Here is a 21,517-nt window from a genome sequence, read left to right on the forward strand (position 1 = left end):
GGCCCGAAATTAATTTTATAGACTGGGACGAAATTAAACCACCTCACTACATTCGATGAATTTATAAATGCTTCATACCTCGTTTCTTTTCCTTTCAAACTCAATTATTTGTGCAACTTTTGGTCAATGTTTGGATGTTTTCGTCAAGCCAGAGTGAGCGTCTGTGGTGTAAAGTGTATTACAGTTCTTGTTTCATTCCTTATGGTAAGTCTATGCGATAAACTGTGTGAATACCTTGCAATGCATGCTCTGTAGCAGTGCAGGAACACTGCACATTTGGAGTTCCATGTATGGGTTCATGAAGTATTTATTGTTGATCGGAAGTGATAGTTAAGGTCATCAGATTTAAACCAGAAAAATTTGTCGTTTTGAAGGTTTCAGAGAACGGAAAGGAATTGCTAACGCCGGTGTTAGAAAACGTCTACAGTTAAATGCTATTGCAAAAATTTAGAAGAAGGGAACTATATTAATGAACATGTGCACTTCATAAACAACCTTCTGACATGTTAGACCTATATGACGAACAAAGCTCAAATTTATATCGTTGACAGTCGGTTTGAATCTTTTCAGGGTCTATTTTACAGTGAAGCACCTTGGAATTTGCAAAGCAGAAATCCATGATATTAATTTACTAAGTCGAAATCGGACGAAGATTGATGTTTAAAGGCATTCTTCAGATTTCGCATAAGAAATTTTTACTAGCAGTTTGCAACTCCATTAATTAAAATGGAAAATAAAAGGTTGTAGTCAGCGGCTTCTACCGTGATTCGAACTGCTATGTCTTATAGTACAAGCACTGCAACGCACAAGGGAACCTCTGAGCTAACGACACACTGGCGGCCAGAGGCGGAATATAGTCATTGCCATGTTGCCTGAGCCTCAAAACGCAACCTTAAACACACGAACAGAGGAGGTGGAGATTACTGTTTTAACGTCCCGTCGACAACGATGTCATTAGAGACGGAGCACAAGCTCGGATTAGGGAAGGATGGGGAAGGAAATCGGCCGTGCCCTTCCTAGGGAACCATCCCGGCATTTGCCTGATGCGATTTAGGGAAATCATTGAAAACCTAAATCAGGATAGCCGGGCGCGGGATTGCACCGTCGTCCTCCCGAATGCACACACAAACAGGTGTTACTTATGTGAAGAACGCCGTTCTTGGAGTCCAGAAATTAAATATACTTTCTAATTGTGTCATCTTGCAGTGGATTATATCGTACGAGTCTTCGATGTGGAAACCGAATGTCAAGTGAATTTAGCGAGGTAACGCCGACCTACACCCGGAAGTAAATGCACTATCAGAGTGTTGACAAATACTTGCTACGACGCTGCCATTTCTAGGCTCTCTGACGAGGCAGCTCTTCAGCGAAATGCTTGCCGTGATTCTCCGATACGGTTCTTCAGAGTGGAGACTCGCGCGCACGTTTGGTTTTTATGCGGCGTTCTCCCCTGATGGTTTCTGACGTCGCCTTGTGGGCTAAGTATACATATGAGACATTCAATTATCATTAATCCAGAATGATACAAGTTTCAGCTTCCGGCGTGGAAGAAGGCTGTTGACGCCGACATTATATCATTTCAACGTAGGGAAAGCAAAACGGATCATTCAATGTTTCTCATTCAACATAAAGCATGTGAGATAATTTTCCGTAACGTTCATAATCATCTAAAAATACAAACGAAGTAAAAATACACCGTAAGCTTATTCGAATTGAATATAACGCTTTGCACCTCGATGTCGAATTTGTCCACTTGCAATCTTTTGCAGCATACACATAGAATGTCATGATTACCACGAGAATGAAGAAATATGTTGGTAAGGATGGAAGCAAGAAGAGACGCAGTCAACAAATATTCTATTCCTCATGGCATTCATTTCATTTGACACGTAAGAAGAGGTAAAGCGGGAATTTACTTTCGTTAACACGAAAGATATGCCGCACATATTGATAACGAGGAAGTCTGCGTCTTCATACGTTTCCTCCTTGAAATCTGTATGCTCTATTATATACTAAGTAGCCCGATCATTGTTTCAGTAATGTTACCCTCTTGTTTGACCCCGTAACGATGAACAGATTCCAAATGCATGTCTCCTTTCCTGGGTTGTTTTTTGTGTTTTATTGCTTGGAATTCCTGAAGCAGACCACTGTGCCTTCCCCCCTCGTGGGTTCGGTCTCAAAACTAAACCGCTTTGTATCCAATGGCATAATTTATTCAGACAGCATCAGCATAAGACTATCAAACAAAGCCTTCCATTTACAGTTGCAGCACTCTAACCAGCACTGACCAAAGTGTAATCCACGGTCATGGTCCTAAATTACCAGCTGTCTGCTACTGTGGCAAAGTCCGTACTACACTTTCGATTCCGCAGCACCATTTTATCTGGTAACACTGTGTAGTTGCACAGTTGTGCTACCAGGTCTGTCCTCACACTGTCAACTTTATGTATCTCACTTCTCCTGTAGCGTAGATCACGAGGAGCCGAAGTAAATGAGTGTATTCTCCATGACGTAACATTCAGTATTCCCTTCTTTCATAGCCACTCTTCATGTGCATCGATACCAAATAGGAATGCGAAAACTCTTGCGAGTGAGAGAATGACAATAACAATCGTAACAAGAACAAGCAAATAATGAATGATGTTTATTCCAACGCAGAACGAGAATGGCATTAAATATAAAAATCTGTACCTATATCTATATCCATATCTATTGATCTTTGAGTTGGCACAATGCAAATATATTCTTAGCATTTAGTTACTGAATTTAGTTCTGGATGTTTGCAGAGAAAAGGAAAAGTCGGTACTTCTCGCTAGTGTAATATAATGTGAACCAGCAACTACCCTTTCCTTAGTACACGACTCAAGCAGGTCCTCAAGTAGGTAGCAAGGCACTGCTGCATTCTGTTCCCTGACATTGCTCTGATGACGGTTAATGCAGATAGTTCCGATTATGAAATACAAAACGTATTGCAGGTTAGTTCCTAGGATAGTAACATTAAATTTGCGTTGTAGACGGCACATGAACGTGACGACTATCCATATTACTCATCAATATAAAAAGACAATATTTTGGGAATTTAGCAGGATTACTCGAATTCTGAAATTGGGTGACTGACTGCACAGGTGCTAAACGTCGTCAAGAGTATACGATGTCCTAATCGCATTAGGAATATGAAGATCGTCTTCGACAGCTCGCAACTTTCACATTGCTATCTCCACCCTACTCCAGACAGCCCTCGGTGGAGTTGCACTACGTTGCCGATGTTATGGAAGGCCTTCAAACCGACAACAGACCACATATTGAAAAATGCAAGCGAATTCTCTTGCAGCGTAAGCTTATTGTAACTAATCTAAAAATTATTGGAGAGGAACATTGTCCTATTCAAAAAAAGTAAAATGTTACACACTGTTGACGTCAAACGGACATTATCTATGTCCTGTCTTGTGTCCTACTCATCTATAATATCAAGTGTACTATGAAAATGATTATATATAATGGATGATAGGGTAATGCATTGATACCAGATGGTGGGGGCCGGCCGGTGTGGCCGTGCGGTTCTAGGCGCTTCAGTCTGGAACCGCGTGACCGCTACGGTCGCAGGTTCGAATCCTGCCTCGGGCATGGATGTGAGTGATGTCCTTAGGTTAGTTAGGTTTAAGTAGTTCTAAGTTCTAGGGGACTGATGACCTTAGAAGTTAAGTCCCATAGTGCTCAGAGCCATTTGAACCATTTGAACTATTTAACACAAAATGACATTAATAATTAAAGTTATTCACGAGCAGCTAGTTGAGAATATGTATGAACATTAAATGACACGACGAACTGAAGTAATATGACGAAGAGTTCAGCGCTCACTGGGAATAGAGCCCCACACATATCGTTGTTGACTACACACAAAGAGACGTCAGCTACCGAATTTTTCTCCACCAGCTTATAACTAGTATAAGAAAGGTTACTGGTGATAGAGTTTCTACATGTCGCCACTCCAGACTTTATTGTGGTTCAACCTACCGTCTACTTGGTAAAGAAGGAATATCATCTTTAATGTGAATTTTCAGACCACGCAGCCATTATATCTCCTTCACTTGGTGTAGCCAGGAGAGAATGGAATCTGTCTCTCCCTATCTAAAATCATTGACGGAAGTGGGAATCGAACCCAGACCATAGGTATAACAACCTACCATCCGTCCAACAGACCACGAAATTCTCTTCTCTGCGAGTCATTTTTCTATCGTAACGCAGTTGCGCCACACTGGATGAGAATTCTGACACACAGGCTCCCTGTAGTAATTTGCAGCATGTTCAGTAAATTCATTTACTTGGTTGACCGAATCACCACGAACTAGCTGCCTCGGCTACCCAGTGCATACATTCGACTATTTTGTAATCACAGAAATAAAATCACGTAACTGCCACCTACACACAACTGCCAACAGTGTAGGATGCAGAAGTTTAAATAGGAAGTGTTCCTTTCCACTTGAGCTATTCTATTGCGCTATCTGTTACTAGAAAACGTCGTTCAGTCCAAAAGAAAAGCTGTAACTGTTTGTCTCTCAGAAGTCAAGACCTGGCCATATGCATAATCTCACAGTGCTGTGGAATCCAAAAGTTCTGGAGGAATAGTTGCCGAGCTCTGGAGCTGCTGTAGCTACGTGTCAGCTTGTAGCATAGATAAGATGTCGCGAGTTCGAATACATTCAGTGCTACATTTTTTAAAACGCAATTCTGCTCTCTGCTGAAGGTATCAATCTAATGGAACTTTGAACATAATTCCCTTCACTTTTCAACCCAAAGTAGTCGCATGTGGAAAAAGGGCTAACTACTGTGACATTTTGTACTATTCAGGTTTAATAGACAGCAGGCAGCAGATGCATCTCGAAGATGTGCAGGGAGAGCGCATCGTGCCATAATATGTCAGAAAAGTATTTTCTACATTAGCCGTCGTGTGGTAGCGATATTTTATTCTTCTTCAAACTTTGTTTGACAGCTTTAACTCAGAACAAGTTTTCTACATGCATGTAATCAATAAACTGCATGTGCATTGTCAGACTGTCATAGGTAACATCAGAGAGTTCGCATATATCGTTGATGATTAATTTCTCTCTCATGTTTACTATTGTTTTAACAACACTAAAGGAAACCTTACGAAGCTTGTGCACTGTATTATAAGAAATGAAATAAAACTACCCATGATAACCTTACGACGAAAGTATCTGTACACAAGCATGCCTCTATCGACACGAATTAGTAAAATACTACTCACTTAGATTTTGATTGGGTCTGTGTTTAATTGGTATGCTGTGTCATACTCAAGAGGTATGCAAATGTGGCATTTCATAAATATAGTTACGTATTCCTAGAAACCCAGAATTCGCTTGTCAGCAGCGGAAAGAGGCCTTACCTGTTGTGCAGCATTGTAAGTTTTTCAACATTGCACTATGAGCTGAAAGCATTTTCTTGCGATTTCCTTATTGATGTTTGATCTGACTGCTTGTAGCTCTTTCACAGAAGGGATAAAAACGTTACAGTCAGTGAGACTGGAACTGCGAACCGTAACAGACGCTTTTTCACAGGTCAGCACGTTACCACAGAGCTGGCGAGGAGGTATGGGTTTTAGTTTCCTATTACGACGGCAATAGTAACTAGAACTCGTAAACCGCTATTTGAAGGTCGAGATTAGTTGCGGTTTCCACCTGCAACGACTTTCCTGGGCTGAAAACCGTAAATTTTCAATCTTTTGTTACCCTTCAAGCGATAATAACTCAGATTATGCAATGGAAATGACAGGTAAAATCAAGTGAACTTTGAGGCTTAATTCCGTGCACACCAGGAAGTAACTCGTCGATCACAGAGTTGCCAAACATACGTTGCCTTGTTGCCAAATCTCAGTTACAGTACCAGCAGGAAGAAGACGAACCGATGTGATCCTACAGCGGTCTGGGAAGTGACCATAGCTGGTGTCTCCAAGTCGCGGCTGCTACGGCCTGGAATACGTAATGCGTCTGATTCGCTTTCTGTAACTAGGTTTAGGGACTGGAGCGTAGTTACTAATAATACTCAGAACTGACTGCAAACTGAGCATCATAAATCAGTAACTCTCATTGTTGTTTTTAGATTTCTTTCGTAAGTGTACTCAAAACTAAGAAAGTCATTCACAGGCGTTTTCGTGCCTCGCCGATAGTCGAGCACAACACACAAATAAAAATAAAAAAGAATGTGTGTGTGTGTGTGTTTGTGTGTGTGTGAGAGATAGAGAGAGAGAGAGAGAGAGAGAGGTAAATAAAAAGCAATGAGAGAGAGGGTAAAAAATTGTTGTAAAGAAATTGAATCATGGTATTTAAAGAAATCTTTCATTAAAATGACACGTTCCACATCATTACGAAATGTCGTATTCATGATCTATGGAACAAGAGTTAATCTAATGTAATCTAATCTAATCTAATCACATCATATTTATGATTAGCCATGAAGAGTCATGAATTACCGAAATTTTGGCCAATACCAGTAACCAAATCTAAACTTGAAAATAAAAGACGACAATTTTTGTAATAAACCGTGACTCCTATCAAGACCCTTTCGTCCCTGTTATCTAACCACGAAAGATGTCTGATATACCTCCATTCTGAAGTAACAAAGTGTGCATGCATTTAAAGAGGAAGTGCATGATGTGAAGTTCTGTGACGGAGATACGAACCCAACACGTAATCCGATTGTTAACTAAGAAAAATCAAATGTTACGTATCGGTTTCTCTTACGAGCCGCTAGGTGTCTGAATCTAAAATAAGGATACAAACTTTTGTGCCTAAGCGACAATCGAACTGCACACCTACCGTGCATCCACGAATATAGCTTAAGTATCAGTTGCTTACTCATGAACAGTAAGATGTGTGCGTGTTTGACCAGAAATAACGACACCTGTTGCGATTGTTGGAAACACATGAACAGACATTGAAATTGCGCGTTAATTTTCACTAGCAGGTGGGTGTGCACTTGATAAAGCTAGAAATGAAATTATGAATATTTTTGTACTGGATCAGGTTTCAGACCCACATACTTACCTTTGGAGGAGACCTAGAGAAGATTGCAGTCTTGGGAAAAGGAACGAAATGACTGAACTATACTGTTCCGAGAGATTCAGATCCTCGAAAGAGGAGATACGAATTCGAATCACAGTCCAGAACCAAATTTTTAAACGTCTCTAGTTCAATCAAGTACAAGTAAAATAAGAGCCCTGTCCCTTTAAATGGCTATCGGTTCATGAAATAAAATAAAATTTTCTAATGTAAGTAAGCTTACTGGCGACTGTATTTCTGTTTACCATGACTTCCGCTGTGTCATTTCCCAACGTAAACCGACTCTGCCCAGTTGGTAATGAAGGAACGTGATGTTTAATGCGGATTCTGGATTATAACGTCTTTCTCTTGAGGTTACCAGAGGTAAAATAAATCTGTTTGTGCCTCTTAAAAGTAAATGCCTGAACCCACGCATTGCACCTGTGAGAGCTCGTTCCACCATACCATTGTGGCCACATTACCCAGCCCCAAGAGTGTGCTGTAGCGGATGATGTGCTTAGCTTACAAAATTAGTCACGGTGGAAAAAATGCGAGTCTATTAAATGGTCAAGTAGAAGCAAGCTTCTGACGCAGAGATTATGCTATTCTCATGTCAGCAGGATGTAAAGACTCTTCTAGGCATCATAGGCTGGATGTGAAGCCATTTTGATTTTTCACAAATTCAGCAAATTTCTTAGTTCGAGAAAATCCACTGTGAAGTGTGAAGTTGCCGGATATTTTCGATTATTACTGTTATTATTACCATCATTTTTTCATACCGCTGCTGTAACACAAGTGCTTGAACATCATTTAATGCCTTTTGGTCACTATAGATGTAGTTTCCCAAGAACAGGTTCTTTCCCTGTCTACGGAATCCTTTTCATGTTAATATCGAACACCAGCAATTACCCGTAGATTACTTTAAAACTAAAGTAATTGACGAAGACGTTACTTGGTAACAAAAACGCACTGCGTAGGCTTCCGGAACACGCTGTGACCCAAGGAGCCGGCTCCTTTTCTACGAACCAAAACATCCAGAAACGGGAGCTCACCATCTTTTTCTACCTCCATGTTGAAACAGATGCTTGGATGGAGGGAGTTCAGATGTTCCAGGAAAGAAGGAAGCGTTGCTGTCCCATGCGGCCATGCCACAGACGTATCATCTACATCTCTCCAAAAACATTTGGGTTTCAAAACTGCCGTCTGAAGCGCTTTGTCCTCGAAATCTTCCATAAAAAGATTTGCTACTATGGGAGACAGAGGGCTACCTATAGCAACACCGTCAGTCTGCTCAAAATACTGGTCGATAAATCAAAAGTAAGTCGAGGTAAGCACATGTTTGAAAAGGTGTAAGGCGTCCTCTTCCAGCTTAGCTCCTATGAGTTGTAATGAGTCCATCACAGGCACCCGTGTGAACAAGGAAACCACATCGAAACTCACTAGTAAGTCGGTAGATTCAAGACTCAGAAGATTTTATACGGCGACTGGGCAGCATTTTCAAGAAATACCGGATTCAATGTGTTTTCCGGCCTCCAGCACGAGTCCAATCAATGCTGGGCTCTGTTAAAGACAACCTCGGCCTGAGGAGACCAGGAATATACAAAATCCCGTGCCAATGTGGGAAATCTTATATTGGCCAGACGTGCCGTACGGTCGAAGACAGATGCAACGAACACAAACGTCACACGACGTTGGGTCAGCCAGAGAAATCTGCGGTTGCTGAACACTGCCTTGACACGGGACACGGCATCAATTATGAAGAAACCAAGATCCTCTCGCATGCTTCCACATACTGGGACTCCATCATCAAAGAGGCGCTCGAAATACGTATAAGCAGTGACCTAATAAACAGAGACACGGGGTTTCACCTGAGCAAAGCCTGCAAGCCAGCCTTGGCGGCAGTAAGGAATCGTCAGCCACAGATTAGCAACCGCACCGAGTCAACGCAGGTGGGAAGCCTTAGCGCAGATGCTTAAATCGCGCGCCAACACCTCACGCGCGCGAACTCGGTCCGTCTCTACCGCCCGCATTTTCCCGGACCGCGGCGCCTTTCCGCATACTGCGACCCGTTTCTCCAGCAGAGGGCTCTGGTATCCGACGCTGTCTACGACTGGTCTTCGATGACGTTATGCCCCGCTGGCGCCTGCGCTGTAGAGTCACCATATAAACTGGCGAGCTTCTCAGCGACGCGACCCCCTCCAGTACACCTCTTGCAATATGCTGATGACACAGCATTCCTCACCCTCGCTCCTACCCTCCAACGGTCCCAACGCCTTCTCCAGAATCACCTTGACCTTTTTGCTGTATGGTGTAACCAGTGGCTCCTGAAAATCAATCCTTCCAAGACCCAGGCAATCATCGTAGGTTGTACCACTCGCTCCTTCCGGCTCCTGGATTTCTCCTTTACTGTCTGCGCCCGTCCTGTCCGCCTCTCCCCCACTGTCACCTACCTTGGCCTCACCATTGACCGTCACCTTACCTGGGTCCCTCATCTCCGCTCCATCCAATCCAAAGCCCACAACCGCCTCCGACTCCTCAAACTCCTCTCTGGCCGGACATGGGGGTTACACCCCTCAATCCTTAATCCGTCCCATCCTCTGTTCTGCCAGTCCAGCCTGGATTTCTGCCCCCCCCCCCCAAATTCTATAAGTCCCTCCAGATCCTAGAGCGTCATGCACTCCGCCTCGCCTTCCATATACGCCTCCCGTCCCCCATGCGGATCCTCTATGATCTCATTCCTTTCCCCCATCTGTTCCTATTCCTCGAACATATCCGCATCCTCTACACCTCCCGCCATCTTGAACCCCCTCACCCCCTGGTTGCTCCTCTCCTCTCCGATCCCCGCCCCCTGCCACGTCTTCACCGTTGTGTCCCCCCTACCCTCCATCTCTACACCCTACATCTCCTTTCCCAAGGTGGCTTCCATCAACTCCCCGTCCCGGATGATGCCCTCTCTCCCTCCATTTATCCCTCCTATCAACTCTGATCCTCACTCCCCCTCCTTTCCTCTGTCCTTTTCCCGGGCTCCCTCTCCCCCCCTTCCATTCTCTTTCTTCCCTTTCTTCTCTGTGCCCCCTTCTCTCCCCCGAGTCCTTTTACATTTCCCTCTTCTGCCTCCTCTCATTCCCTCTCACGTCTGCCCTTCTCCCCCTTTATTTCGTCCTCTCCCTCCTTGGTTTCCCCCCCCATTTTCGTTTTTTTTCCCTTCCTCCGTCCTTGTTCTTCCCCCTCCTCCAGGTCCCCCCCCCCCCCCCCATCTGCCTTCGGCTCGGGAGTGTCATCCTTGTGCCGCCACTTTCGTGCAGTGTTCTACTACAGTGAGTGTTCTGCAGTGCGTGTTTTACAGTGAGCGTTCCGTGTTGTGTTTTTTGGGAAGTGTTCCGAATGGCCATCATACTGTCGCTGCGTGTGCCTTTTATCTCTTGCGAACAGAAACCAGACTGTCGCCGTGTTTTTTCATTGTGTGTGTACTATGTTATTTGTCTGATTCCTGTGTCTTTTATTAACGTCGCCAACCCCTTTTGCTTTCTGTTTTAACTTTCCGCATTTTTCCGCCATTTTACACTTGACGTCGCCATTTTATCACCTGTTTTTCTTGTTTTCTTCCGTTTTTAAAATGAAAGTCTGTAGGCTGTAGAGCAGCGTACTAAGCTGCTGCCAGCCCACCCCCTTCGGGGGGAATTGAAAATCAATAAAGGAAAAAAAAAAGCGACGCGACAGAAGCACCTGAACATGGCGGGCAGTTGTCTCGCTGAAATATTGTGCGGTTTCTACAATATTACTCGGCGTAATTCCTGGGAACCTATCAGGCAGATGCAGCGCCGGGAAAGCGTGAAATAGACGAGTTTTGTTCTTTGTAGGTTTTTCGTTTGATGCTTATTTCGTGAGATATTTGGTCCGGTCACTATGAATGGACCACCCTATGTATAATCGTAATGGAGCATGTTAGTAATAAATAAAAAAAGATATAGGTTTCGACATGTCAGATTGGTCAGTTCGCTTTTACGACACACTACATGTGGAAGGGTATGTCGTGGATCCAGTGTATGTCAGAGACTAGAGAGTGGAGCAGGACTCACCATCTGCGCGACGCAGAAGGAGTGCCGGAAGTTGTGGAAGGGCACCTCGTTGTAGTTGTTGTAGACCTCGTAGAGGAAGCGGCGCAGCACGGGCAGCTCAATGGCGAAGCGGGTGTGCAGCTCGAGGTCTGTGTACATGAGCTGCAGCAGCAGCAGCACCTCCTCGTCCTCCCACTGGCAGCCGTCGAACGTGGGCTGCCGCAGCCGCGCCCGCACCTCCGCCGACACCGACGCGTCGCTGAAGACGGCGCCGCGCCCGCGGGCAGAAACGTCAGCACAGCAACACAAAGACAGTGCGGGGCAGGTGCATTGCAGGACACGACAAAGGCAATACCAGGAAGCGTGACAAATAGTGCGTGTGCATAACAATATGAATAACACGTGGTTAAGACTTTGGACACCGACCACTTAGGAGAATATCGGGCCTAGGAAACCAGCCATTCATGCCGCGTTCGTCCCCGGTAGCCGAGCGGTCAGCGCGAAAGAATGTCAGTCGTCAGGGCCTGGGTTCCATTCCCGCCTGGATCGGAGATTTTCTCCGCCCAAGGACTGGATGTTGCCCTAATCATCATCATTTAATCCCCATCGACGCGCAAGTCGCCGAAGTGGCGTCGAATCGAAAAACTTGTACCCAGCGAATGGTCTACCCGACGGGAGGCACTAGTCACACGACATTTTATTTATGCCGCTATTTCAAGCGTTACTGGCACCTATGTAATTGATATATCTTCAAGAGTAATACATGCCGAAATGAAATGATTCCTTGGTATTGTTGGCCAGGAGGCAGTATCCAGGAATGTTCAGCTGCCGAGTGCAAGTCTTGTTTCAGTCCACACCACACTGGGCGACTCCCGTGCCGGTGATAAGGATGAAATCATAATCAGGACAGGACAACACCCAGTTCATGAGCCGAGAAAATATCCAACGCGGCCGGGAATCGAACCCTGCCCCACTGCATGGGTGGTAAGCACGTTACTACTCAGCTAAGCAGCAGGGCGGTAATACATACTAATAAAGGACGAAGCTTCCGCCGGCAGGGGTGGCCGAGCGGTTCTAGGCGCAACAGTGTGGATAGGGGTTGGGTTGTTTGGAGGAAGAGACCAAAATACGAGAACCACGGTCTCATCGGATTAGGGAAGGATGGGGAAGGGAGTCGGCCGGGCCCTTTCAAAGAAACCATCCCAGCATTTGCCTGGAGCGATTTAAGGAAATCACGGAAAACCTAAATCAGGATGGCCGGACGCGGGACTACAGTTTGGAACCGAGCGGCTGTTACGGTGGCAGGTTCGAATCCTGCCTCGGGCATGGATGTGGGTGACCTCAGAAGTGGGTGACCTCAGAAGTTAAGTCCCATAGTCCTCAGAGCCATTTAAACCATTTGACGAAGTTTCAAGATTTATTTTTCGTATCTGATTTAGGTCTTCCATAGATTACGAATTTTAAAATAATGATGGCAGGAAGTATACACCCAACTAAAAGCCTGAGGCGAGTTACTGAGCCGTTTCTTTCTCTTGATCTTCCACAATTTCTTACTCACTTAACAGGGAGAAACTATCTGTAGCACAATTACAGAACATTGAGAAACCTCACGAGAACACCCACGAAAATGAGTCAATGCCATCATTTTGGCTCAGCCATTCTGTCGAAGTAACTCCAGAAATTAGCAACAGAAGGCAGAGCCGCTCAAGGGACAGGTACCGAGACAGCAGTACTTCGCTTTCATACTAAATGAGTTCCGGTCCCCGGCACGAATCCGCCCGGCGGATTTGTGTCGAGGTCCGGTGAACCAGCCAGTCTGTGGATGGTTTATAGGCGGTTTTCCATCTGCCTCGGCGAATGCGGGCTGGTTCCCCTTATTCCGCCTCAGCTACACTATGTCGGCGATTGCTGTGCAAACAAGTTCTCCACGTACTCGTACACCACCATTACACTCGTCTGGTGTGAGACGTTCCCTAGGGGGGGTCCACCTGGTGCCGAACCCCACAATAACCCTGGGTTCGGTGTGGGGCGGCGGAGGGTTGAAGTGGACTGGGGTAGTCGTCGTGGGGTTGTGGACCACTGCGGCTGCGGTGGGTGACGGAGCCTCTCCGTCGTTTCTAGGTCTCCGGTTAGCATAACATACTAAATGAGTCTAGTTTTCAAGCTACAGGTGGCTCGTGGATCGACAAAATTGCAGCCCGACTTATACTTGGGAGAGGTCTCTTTAATACAGATTTGTGGCCTGAGCTATGCTCGGCTTTAGTCTCCAAAATGTTAGGGATGTACAAATGGTGAATGTAGTGCATGGACCTACCAGCTCTGGCTGCAACAATGGCTCTAACACAGTTTGGTACTGAGTTGAACTGAACTCAGACGACACAGTCTGGAAGGTCATTCCATGCTGCTTCAACCGTTATACTAGAGTTGCAGCAGTTGATGAGTGTTGGCATGCCATTCTCTTGGCAACTTTTGACCAGATGGGCAACATGCAGTCTTGCATGTTCAAAGATAATATCAAGGAATCCTCAAAGGTAGGGAACAGCTATCAGTATGAGCACATCAACGAGAGCTGACCGTTTCGTGTACCAATGGCTGCCCATACCAAAATACCAAATGCTGGGCCCGTGTGTTGAAGATGAATCCTACGTCTCTACTGCCACGTCGAGGGAAGCCGCTACAAATGGCCATCGTGTTAACATTCCCTGTCGATCCAGACATCATCACGTTGCTCAAGTGAATAATTGTCTTACTGCAGATGAGCCCATTTCCCAACTCAAGCTAAGTGATGTTGCTATCCGATCTAGCGCAGGCAAACGAGAAATATTTCTGCGCTCTCAGGTGCTAGTCCTGTGGGGTAGATGAGAGCCTGAAGGGCGTTGAGAATGGGCAACTTGAAAAAATTGATATCTTATTCGCATTACAGTCACAGGACCCCAACTGATGACATGGCAAAACGATCAAATGCTATCTCAGTATGCTGCACACTGTACAATTTGCGCAGATGCTGTCACACATTTCTCCTCCATAGAAGAGGCCAATTACGATCTTCTCACAAGGAAGCAACATACAAATGCGACTCCTGGATGAAAAACACTTCATTATCTTTGATTGTTTACAGAATATCTACGCCTGTCTGCTCAGCGGGGTTAAACTGTAATGCTTTTGGCTTCTTAGGCCATCGTCAGATAACTGAATACTAAACAGATAGTCCACACAAGTGAGAATTCTTTATCAAAGATATGTCATATTTTATGACTGTGTCGATACAAGACACAAGAATAACGTAATATCTAAAGAGAGACTGAACAAATAAATCTTATATTATGGTATATTTAAATATTACAGGGTGTTTCAAAAATGACCGGTATATTTGAAACGGCAATAAAAACTAAATGAGCAGCGATAGAAATACACCGTTTGTTGCAATATGCTTGGGACAACAGTACATTTTCAGGCAGACAAACTTTCGAAATTACAGTAGTTACAATTTTCAACAACAGATGGCGCTGCGGTCTGGCAAACTCTATAGTACGATATTTTCCACATATCCACCATGCGTAGCAATAATATGGCGTAGTCTCTGAATGAAATTACCCGAAACCTTTGACAACGTGTCTGGCGGAATGGCTTCACATGCAGATGAGATGTACTGCTTCAGCTGTTCAATTGTTTCTGGACTCTGGCGGTACACCTGGTCTTTCAAGTGTCCCCACAGAAAGAAGTCACAGGGGTTCATGTCTGGCGAATAGGGAGGCCAATCCACGCCGCCTCCTGTATGTTTCGGATAGCCCAAAGCAATCACACGATCATCGAAATATTCATTCAGGAAATTAAAGACGTCGGCCGTGCGATGTGGCCGGGCACCATCTTGCATAAACCACGAGGTGTTCGCAGTGTCGTTATAAGGCAGTTTGTACCCCCACAAATTCACGAAGAATGTCCAGATAGCGTGATGCAGTAATCGTTTCGGATCTGAAAAATGGGCCAATGATTCCTTTGGAAGAAATGGCGGCCCAGACCAGTACTTTTTGAGGATGCAGGGACGATGGGACTGCAACATGGGGCTTTTCGGTTCCCCATGTGCGCCAGTTCTGTTTATTGACGAAGCCGTCCAGGTAAAAATAAGCTTCGTCAGTAAACCAAATGCTGCCCACATGCATATCGCCGTCATCAATCCTGTGCACTATATCGTTAGCGAATGTCTCTCGTGCAGCAATGGTAGCGGCGCTGAGGGGTTGCCGCGTTTGAATTTTGTACAGATAGAGGTGTAAACTCTGGCGCACGACACGATACGTGGACGTTGGCGTCATTTCGACCGCAGCTGCAACACGGCGAACGGAAACCCGAGGCCGCTGTCGGATCACCTGCTGCACTAGCTGCGCGTTGCCCTCTGTGGTTGCCGTACGCGGTCGCCCTACCTTTCCAGCACGTTCATCCGTCACGTTCCCAGTCCGTTGAAATTTTTCAAACAGATCCTTTATTGTATCGCTTTTCGGTCCTTTGGTTACATTAAACCTCCGTTGAAAACTTCGTCTTGTTGCAATAACACTGTGTTCTAGGCGGTGGAATTCCAACACCAGAAAAATCCTCTGTTCTAAGGAATAAACCATGTTGTCTACAGCACACTTGCACGTTGTGAACAGCACACGCTTACAGCAGAAAGACGACGTACAGAATGGCGCACCCACAGACTGCGTTGTCTTCTATATCTTTCACATCACTTGCAGCGCCATCTGTTGTTGAAAATTGTAACTACTGTAATTTCGAAAGTTTGTCCGCCTGAAAATGTACTGTTGTCGCAAGCATATTGCAACAAACGGTGTATTTCTATCGCTGCTCGTTTAGTTTTTATTGCCGTTTCAAATATACCGGTCATTTTTGAAACACCCTGTAAAAGCATATGAATGTGTAGGCCAAAAATGTTGGAGAACTGAGAAATGACACAGGGTACTACAGTGAAAAGCCAAAGAAACTGGCATAGGCATGCGTAGGCCTATTCAAATACAGAGTTACGTAAACAGGCAGAATACTGCCGTCTGGCAACGCTTATAAAGGACAACAAGTGTCTGGCGCTGTTAGATCGGTTACTGCTGCTACAATGACAGGTTACGACGGTTTAAATGAGTTTCAGCGTGGTGTTACACTCGGCGCACGAGCGATGGGACACAGCATCTCTGAGATAGCGACGAAGTGAGGATTTTCCCTTAAGACCACTTCAGGAGTGTACCTTGAATATCAGGAATCCGATAAAACATCAAATCTCTGACATTGCTACGGCCGGAAAAAAGATCCTGCAAGAACGGGACCAACGACGACTGTAGTGAATCATTCAACGTGACAGAACCCTTCCGCCAATTGCTGCAGATTTCTATTCCGGGCCACCAACAAGTGTCAGCGTTCGAACCATTCAATGTAAACATTCTGTCTGATCACCTGCATCCATTCTTGTCCCTTGTGCATTCCGACGGCCATGGGCAATTCCAGAATGACAATGCGACACCCCACACATCCATAATTGCCACACAGTGGCTCCAGGAACACTCTTCTGATTTTAAACATTTTCGTTGGCCACCAAATTCCCCAGACATGAACATTATTGAGCATATTTGGGATGCCTTGCGACGTGCTGTTCAGGAGAGATCTCCAACCCCTCGTACTGATTTATGGACAGCCCTGCAGGATTCATGGTGTGAATTCCCTCCAGCACTACCTGAGACATTAGTCGAGTTCATGCCAGATCGTGTTGTGGCACTTCTGCGTGCTTGAGGGGCCCTACACGATATTAGGCAGCTGTACCAGTTTCCTTGGCTCTTCAGTGTATATGGACAAACTGGTGAATGTGATGAACAGACAGAAAAAAAGATGGGGAGGGAAAAAGAAGTCTATGGAATGTGAGTATGGAACGATTACAACTATTACATTATCTAATGGTGAGAGAAATATCAATTGTCAAAAACAGAAATAATGTCTGATAGGATAGCCGCAATCAGTGATTTCACGATGTTACTTATAATCCGTCTTGATTGCAAAATGTTTATTCTTATGACCGGTTTCGGTTCCTCTAGAACCATTTTCAGATCTGATATTTCGGTTACAGGAGTAAACCGTCCAAATACGACAACTTTCACATGCTGCGTCACATTTGAAAGTTGCTGTATTTGGACGTTTACCTCCTGTAACCGAAACATCAGATCTGAAGATGGTTGTAAAGGAACCGAAACCGGTCATATAAATAAACATTTTGCAATCAAGACGGATTATAAGTAACATCGTAAATATTAACTGGTTGCTGCTACTGTAGTACGGGTGAATAATGGAACTGTGTTTGGTCATTAAGGACCAGATTATTATTTTTGGATTGGTGTTTATTATTGTTGTAATCGTTCCACACACACATTTCATAGACTTCTTTCTACGTCCCCATCTCTTTTCTCTGTCTGTTCGTCACATTCACCAGTTTGTTCATATGACATAGTAGCCTGTGCTATTTTTCATTTGTGCAACATGTTTGTTCAGGGCCTATTTAGGTATTATATTAATCTTGTGTTTTGTATCGATATACACTACTGGTCATTAAAATTCCTACACCAAGAAGAAATGCAGATGATAAACGGGTATTCATTGGACAAATATATTATACTAGAACTGACATGTGATTACATTTTCACGCAATTTCGGTGCATAGATCCTGAGAAATCAGTACCCAGAACAACCAGCTCTGGCCGTAAAATGGCCATGATACGCCTGGGCATTGAGTCAAACAGAGCTGGGATGGCGTGTACAGGTACAGCTGCCCGTGCAACTTCAACACGATTCCACAGTTCATCAAGAGTAGTGACTGGCATATTGTGACGAGCCAGTTGCTCGTCCACCATTGACCAGACGTTTTCAATTGGTGAGAGATCTGGAGAATGTACAGGCCAGGGCAGCAGTCGAACATTTTCTGTATCCAGAAAGGCCCATACAGGACCTGCAACATGCGGTCGTACTTTATCCTGCTGAAATGTAGGGTTTCGCAGGGATCGAATGAAGGGTAGAGCCACGGGTCGTAAAACATCTGAAATGTAACGTCCACTGTTCAAAGCGCCGTCAATGCGAACAAGAGGTGACCGAGACGTGTAACCGATGGGACCCCATACCATCACGCCGGGTGATACGCCAGTATGGCGATGACGAATACACGGTTCCAATGTGCGTTCACCGCGATGTCGCCAAATACGGATGCGACCATCATGATGCTGTAAACAGAACCTGGATCCATTCGAAAAAATGACGTTTTGCCAATCGTGCACCCAGATTCGTCGTCGAGTACACCATCGCAGGCGCTCCTGTCTGTGATGCAGCGTCAAGGGTAACCGTAGCCACGTTCTCCGAGCTGATAGTCCGTGCTGCTGCAAACGTCGTCGAACTGTTCGTGCAGATGGTTGTTGTCTTGCAAACGTCCCCATCTGTTGACTCAGGGATCGAGACGTGGCTGCACGATCCGTTACAGCCATGCGGATAAGATGCCTGTCATCCCGACTGCTAGTGATAGGAGCCCGTTGGGATCCAGCACGGCGTTTCGTATTACCCTCCTGAACCCACCGATTCCATATTCTGCTAACATTCATTGCATCTCGACCAACGCGAGCAGCAATGTCGCGAAAAGATAATCCGCAATCGTGATAGGCTACAATCCGATCTTTATCAAAGTCGGAAACGTGATGGTAGGCATTTCTCCTCCTTACACGAGGCATCACAACAACGTTTCACCAGGCAACGCCGGTCAACTGCTGTTTGTGTATGAGAAATCGGTTGGAAACTTTCCTCCTGTGAGCACGTTGTAGGTGTCGCCACCGGCGCCAACCTTGTGTGAATGCTCTGGAAAGCTAATCATTTGCATATCACAGCATCTTCTTTCTGTCGGTTAAATTTCGCGCCTGTAGCACGTCGTGGTGTAGCAATTTTAAGTGCCAGTAGTGTAGAAATGATATGTCACATATCTTTGTACAATAAACCTTGTACAGCTATGAATTCTCGCTTAAGTTGTGTGGACTTTCTGTTTAGTATTAAATTGTCTGACGATGGTCTAAGAAGGCAGAAGCCAGTTCATAACGAACTATTGAAGAAACATTATTGTAGAACATGAAAACTGAGTATCCAAGTTATTAATATGTCTATGTTTCTCCAAGAACCAGGGGAATATTGCATAAATATTATTATAGTTTATGTGAAAACTTTGAAGCCTGCCTTTGCATAGCGACGTCGGTGCGTCGCTATACCAGCTGCCAGAATTCACTGGAGGCAGAGTTCCGCCCCCTCCCGTCCCCCGCCGCCCCACGACTTCAACCCCCCACCCCCGCAACGTCCACCAGCCCCTCTGCCCCCTCCCACTACTTCCTCAACCGCCACCCACACTCTCTCACTCGCCGCGCCGCATCACAGCACTCCAGTCTAACCCCTTTAGCGGGGTCTGGTACTTTTCCACGAAGTCGACGGCCGTGTGATTATCGACAGCCCGGCCGGTCTGCGCGCCTCCTCCTCCTCCCCCCCCCCCCCCCAGAGTTGCAGACCGAATGTGAATGAAACCCGTCCGACCCTCTCCACAGTCCAATCCCAGATCACGTAAGAAACAGATTGACCGTCCTTACGGCGGAACAGGCAACCGTAACAATAGTTTTCCCGTCGGTCAACAGATGTCGCAGGCGACGCTACAATGCTAAAATAACTGACCTGTCCATGTCGCGGAATTGGCAACGCTGTATCTTCGGTGATGTGAATGACGCTGATTTGTGTTCAGCTAGAGCATTGCGCGCGAAATGCATTCGTCACACAGCTGACTGTAGACCATGATCGGCTATGGTTTTTCCCGAGTTTTCAATGGAAGAATGTAGATTAGCTCCTGTAATTCTACAAACCAAGTTTATTTCTGCTATAGGGATACTTCTCACAATCATATGCGAAATTAAATAAATGAAAAGTAACACACAAATATTTCTCGTGAGTTACTGTTTAAATGCAGACTGTATTGCAGTCGCAAGGGTTTTACACTCGCCTTCCATGCCGTCTATTTCCTCTTTGCTATACAGCTCTTCTGACACGGATTATGGTGGTAAAAAAGATCTCCACGTGCAGGTTAACACTAGAAAGTTTTCAAAACCTCAACGTCTTTGAAATATAATCCGTTAATTTACTGACAAATTTTGCACTGAGCAGTGGGTTTCGCGTCCTGACATTACCGACATAATTATTTATTTTGCATAAAGTATGTATAGGGATTAGGTGAGTTATTACTACAAGATATTTTTCACGTTGAGACTGTAAATAAGTTTAAGAAACAGATTTTGCTTCTTTTCTAAGTATTTCTGTAAGCAATCTTAAGTATAACCACATTTTGCATTTGCTTACTATTAGATGTAAACGAATATAATTTCGTGTACGCACTTAACAACGATATCTTCGAAAAAAATATATATACACTCATGGAAATGGAAAAAAGAACACATTGACACCGGTGTGTCAGACCCACCATACTTGCTCCGGACACTGCGAGAGGGCTGTACAAGCAATGATCACACGCACGGCACAGCGGACACACCAGGAACCGCGGTGTTGGCCGTCGAATGGCGCTAGCTGCGCAGCATTTGTGCACCGCCGCCGTCAGTGTCAGCCAGTTTGCCGTGGCATACGGAGCTCCATCGCAGTCTTTAACACTGGTAGCATGCCGCGACAGCGTGGACGTGAACCGTATGTGCAGTTGACGGACTTTGAGCGAGGGCGTATAGTGGGCATGCGGGAGGCCGGGTGGACGTACCGCCGAATTGCTCAACACGTGGGGCGTGAGGTCTCTACAGTACATCGATGTTGTCGCCAGTGGTCGGCGGAAGGTGCACGTGCCCGTCGACCTGGGACCGGACCGCAGCGACGCACGGATGCACGCCAAGACCGTAGGATCCTACGCAGTGCCGTAGGGGACCGCACCGCCACTTCCCAGCAAATTAGGGACACTGTTGCTCCTGGGGTATCGGCGAGGACCATTCGCAACCGTCTCCATGAAGCTGGGCTACGGTCCCGCACACCGTTAGGCCGTCTTCCGCTCACGCCCCAACATCGTGCAGCCCGCCTCCAGTGGTGTCGCGACAGGCGTGAATGGAGGGACGAATGGAGACGTATCGTCTTCAGCGATGAGAGTCGCTTCTGCCTTGGTGCCAATGATGGTCGTATGCGTGTTTGGCGCCGTGCAGGTGAGCGCCACAATCAGGACTGCATACGACCGAGGCACACAGGGCCAACACCCGGCATCATGGTGTGGGGAGCGATCTCCTGCACTGGCCGTACACCACTGGTGATCGTCGAGGGGACACTGAATAGTGCACAGTACATCCAAACCGTCATCGAACCCATCGTTCTACCATTCCTAGACCG

General features: G+C 45.7%; 1 protein-coding gene across 1 annotated transcript in view; it reads right to left on the minus strand.

Annotated features, from left to right (window-relative positions):
- Positions 1–21,517, minus strand: part of LOC126212741 (high affinity cGMP-specific 3',5'-cyclic phosphodiesterase 9A-like) — a gene marked incomplete at its 3' end in the record, with an annotated part of 260,309 nt that overhangs the window by 127,004 nt on the left and 111,788 nt on the right. Inside the window, exon 6 of the mRNA XM_049940150.1 lies at positions 11,135–11,372. Coding sequence (XP_049796107.1) covers positions 11,135–11,372 — 238 coding nt within the window. The remainder of the gene's footprint in view (positions 1–11,134; positions 11,373–21,517) is intronic.

This window comes from Schistocerca nitens, chromosome 11 (assembly GCF_023898315.1).
Source record: "Schistocerca nitens isolate TAMUIC-IGC-003100 chromosome 11, iqSchNite1.1, whole genome shotgun sequence".
In the NCBI taxonomy this organism is placed as follows: Eukaryota; Metazoa; Arthropoda; class Insecta; order Orthoptera; family Acrididae; genus Schistocerca; species Schistocerca nitens.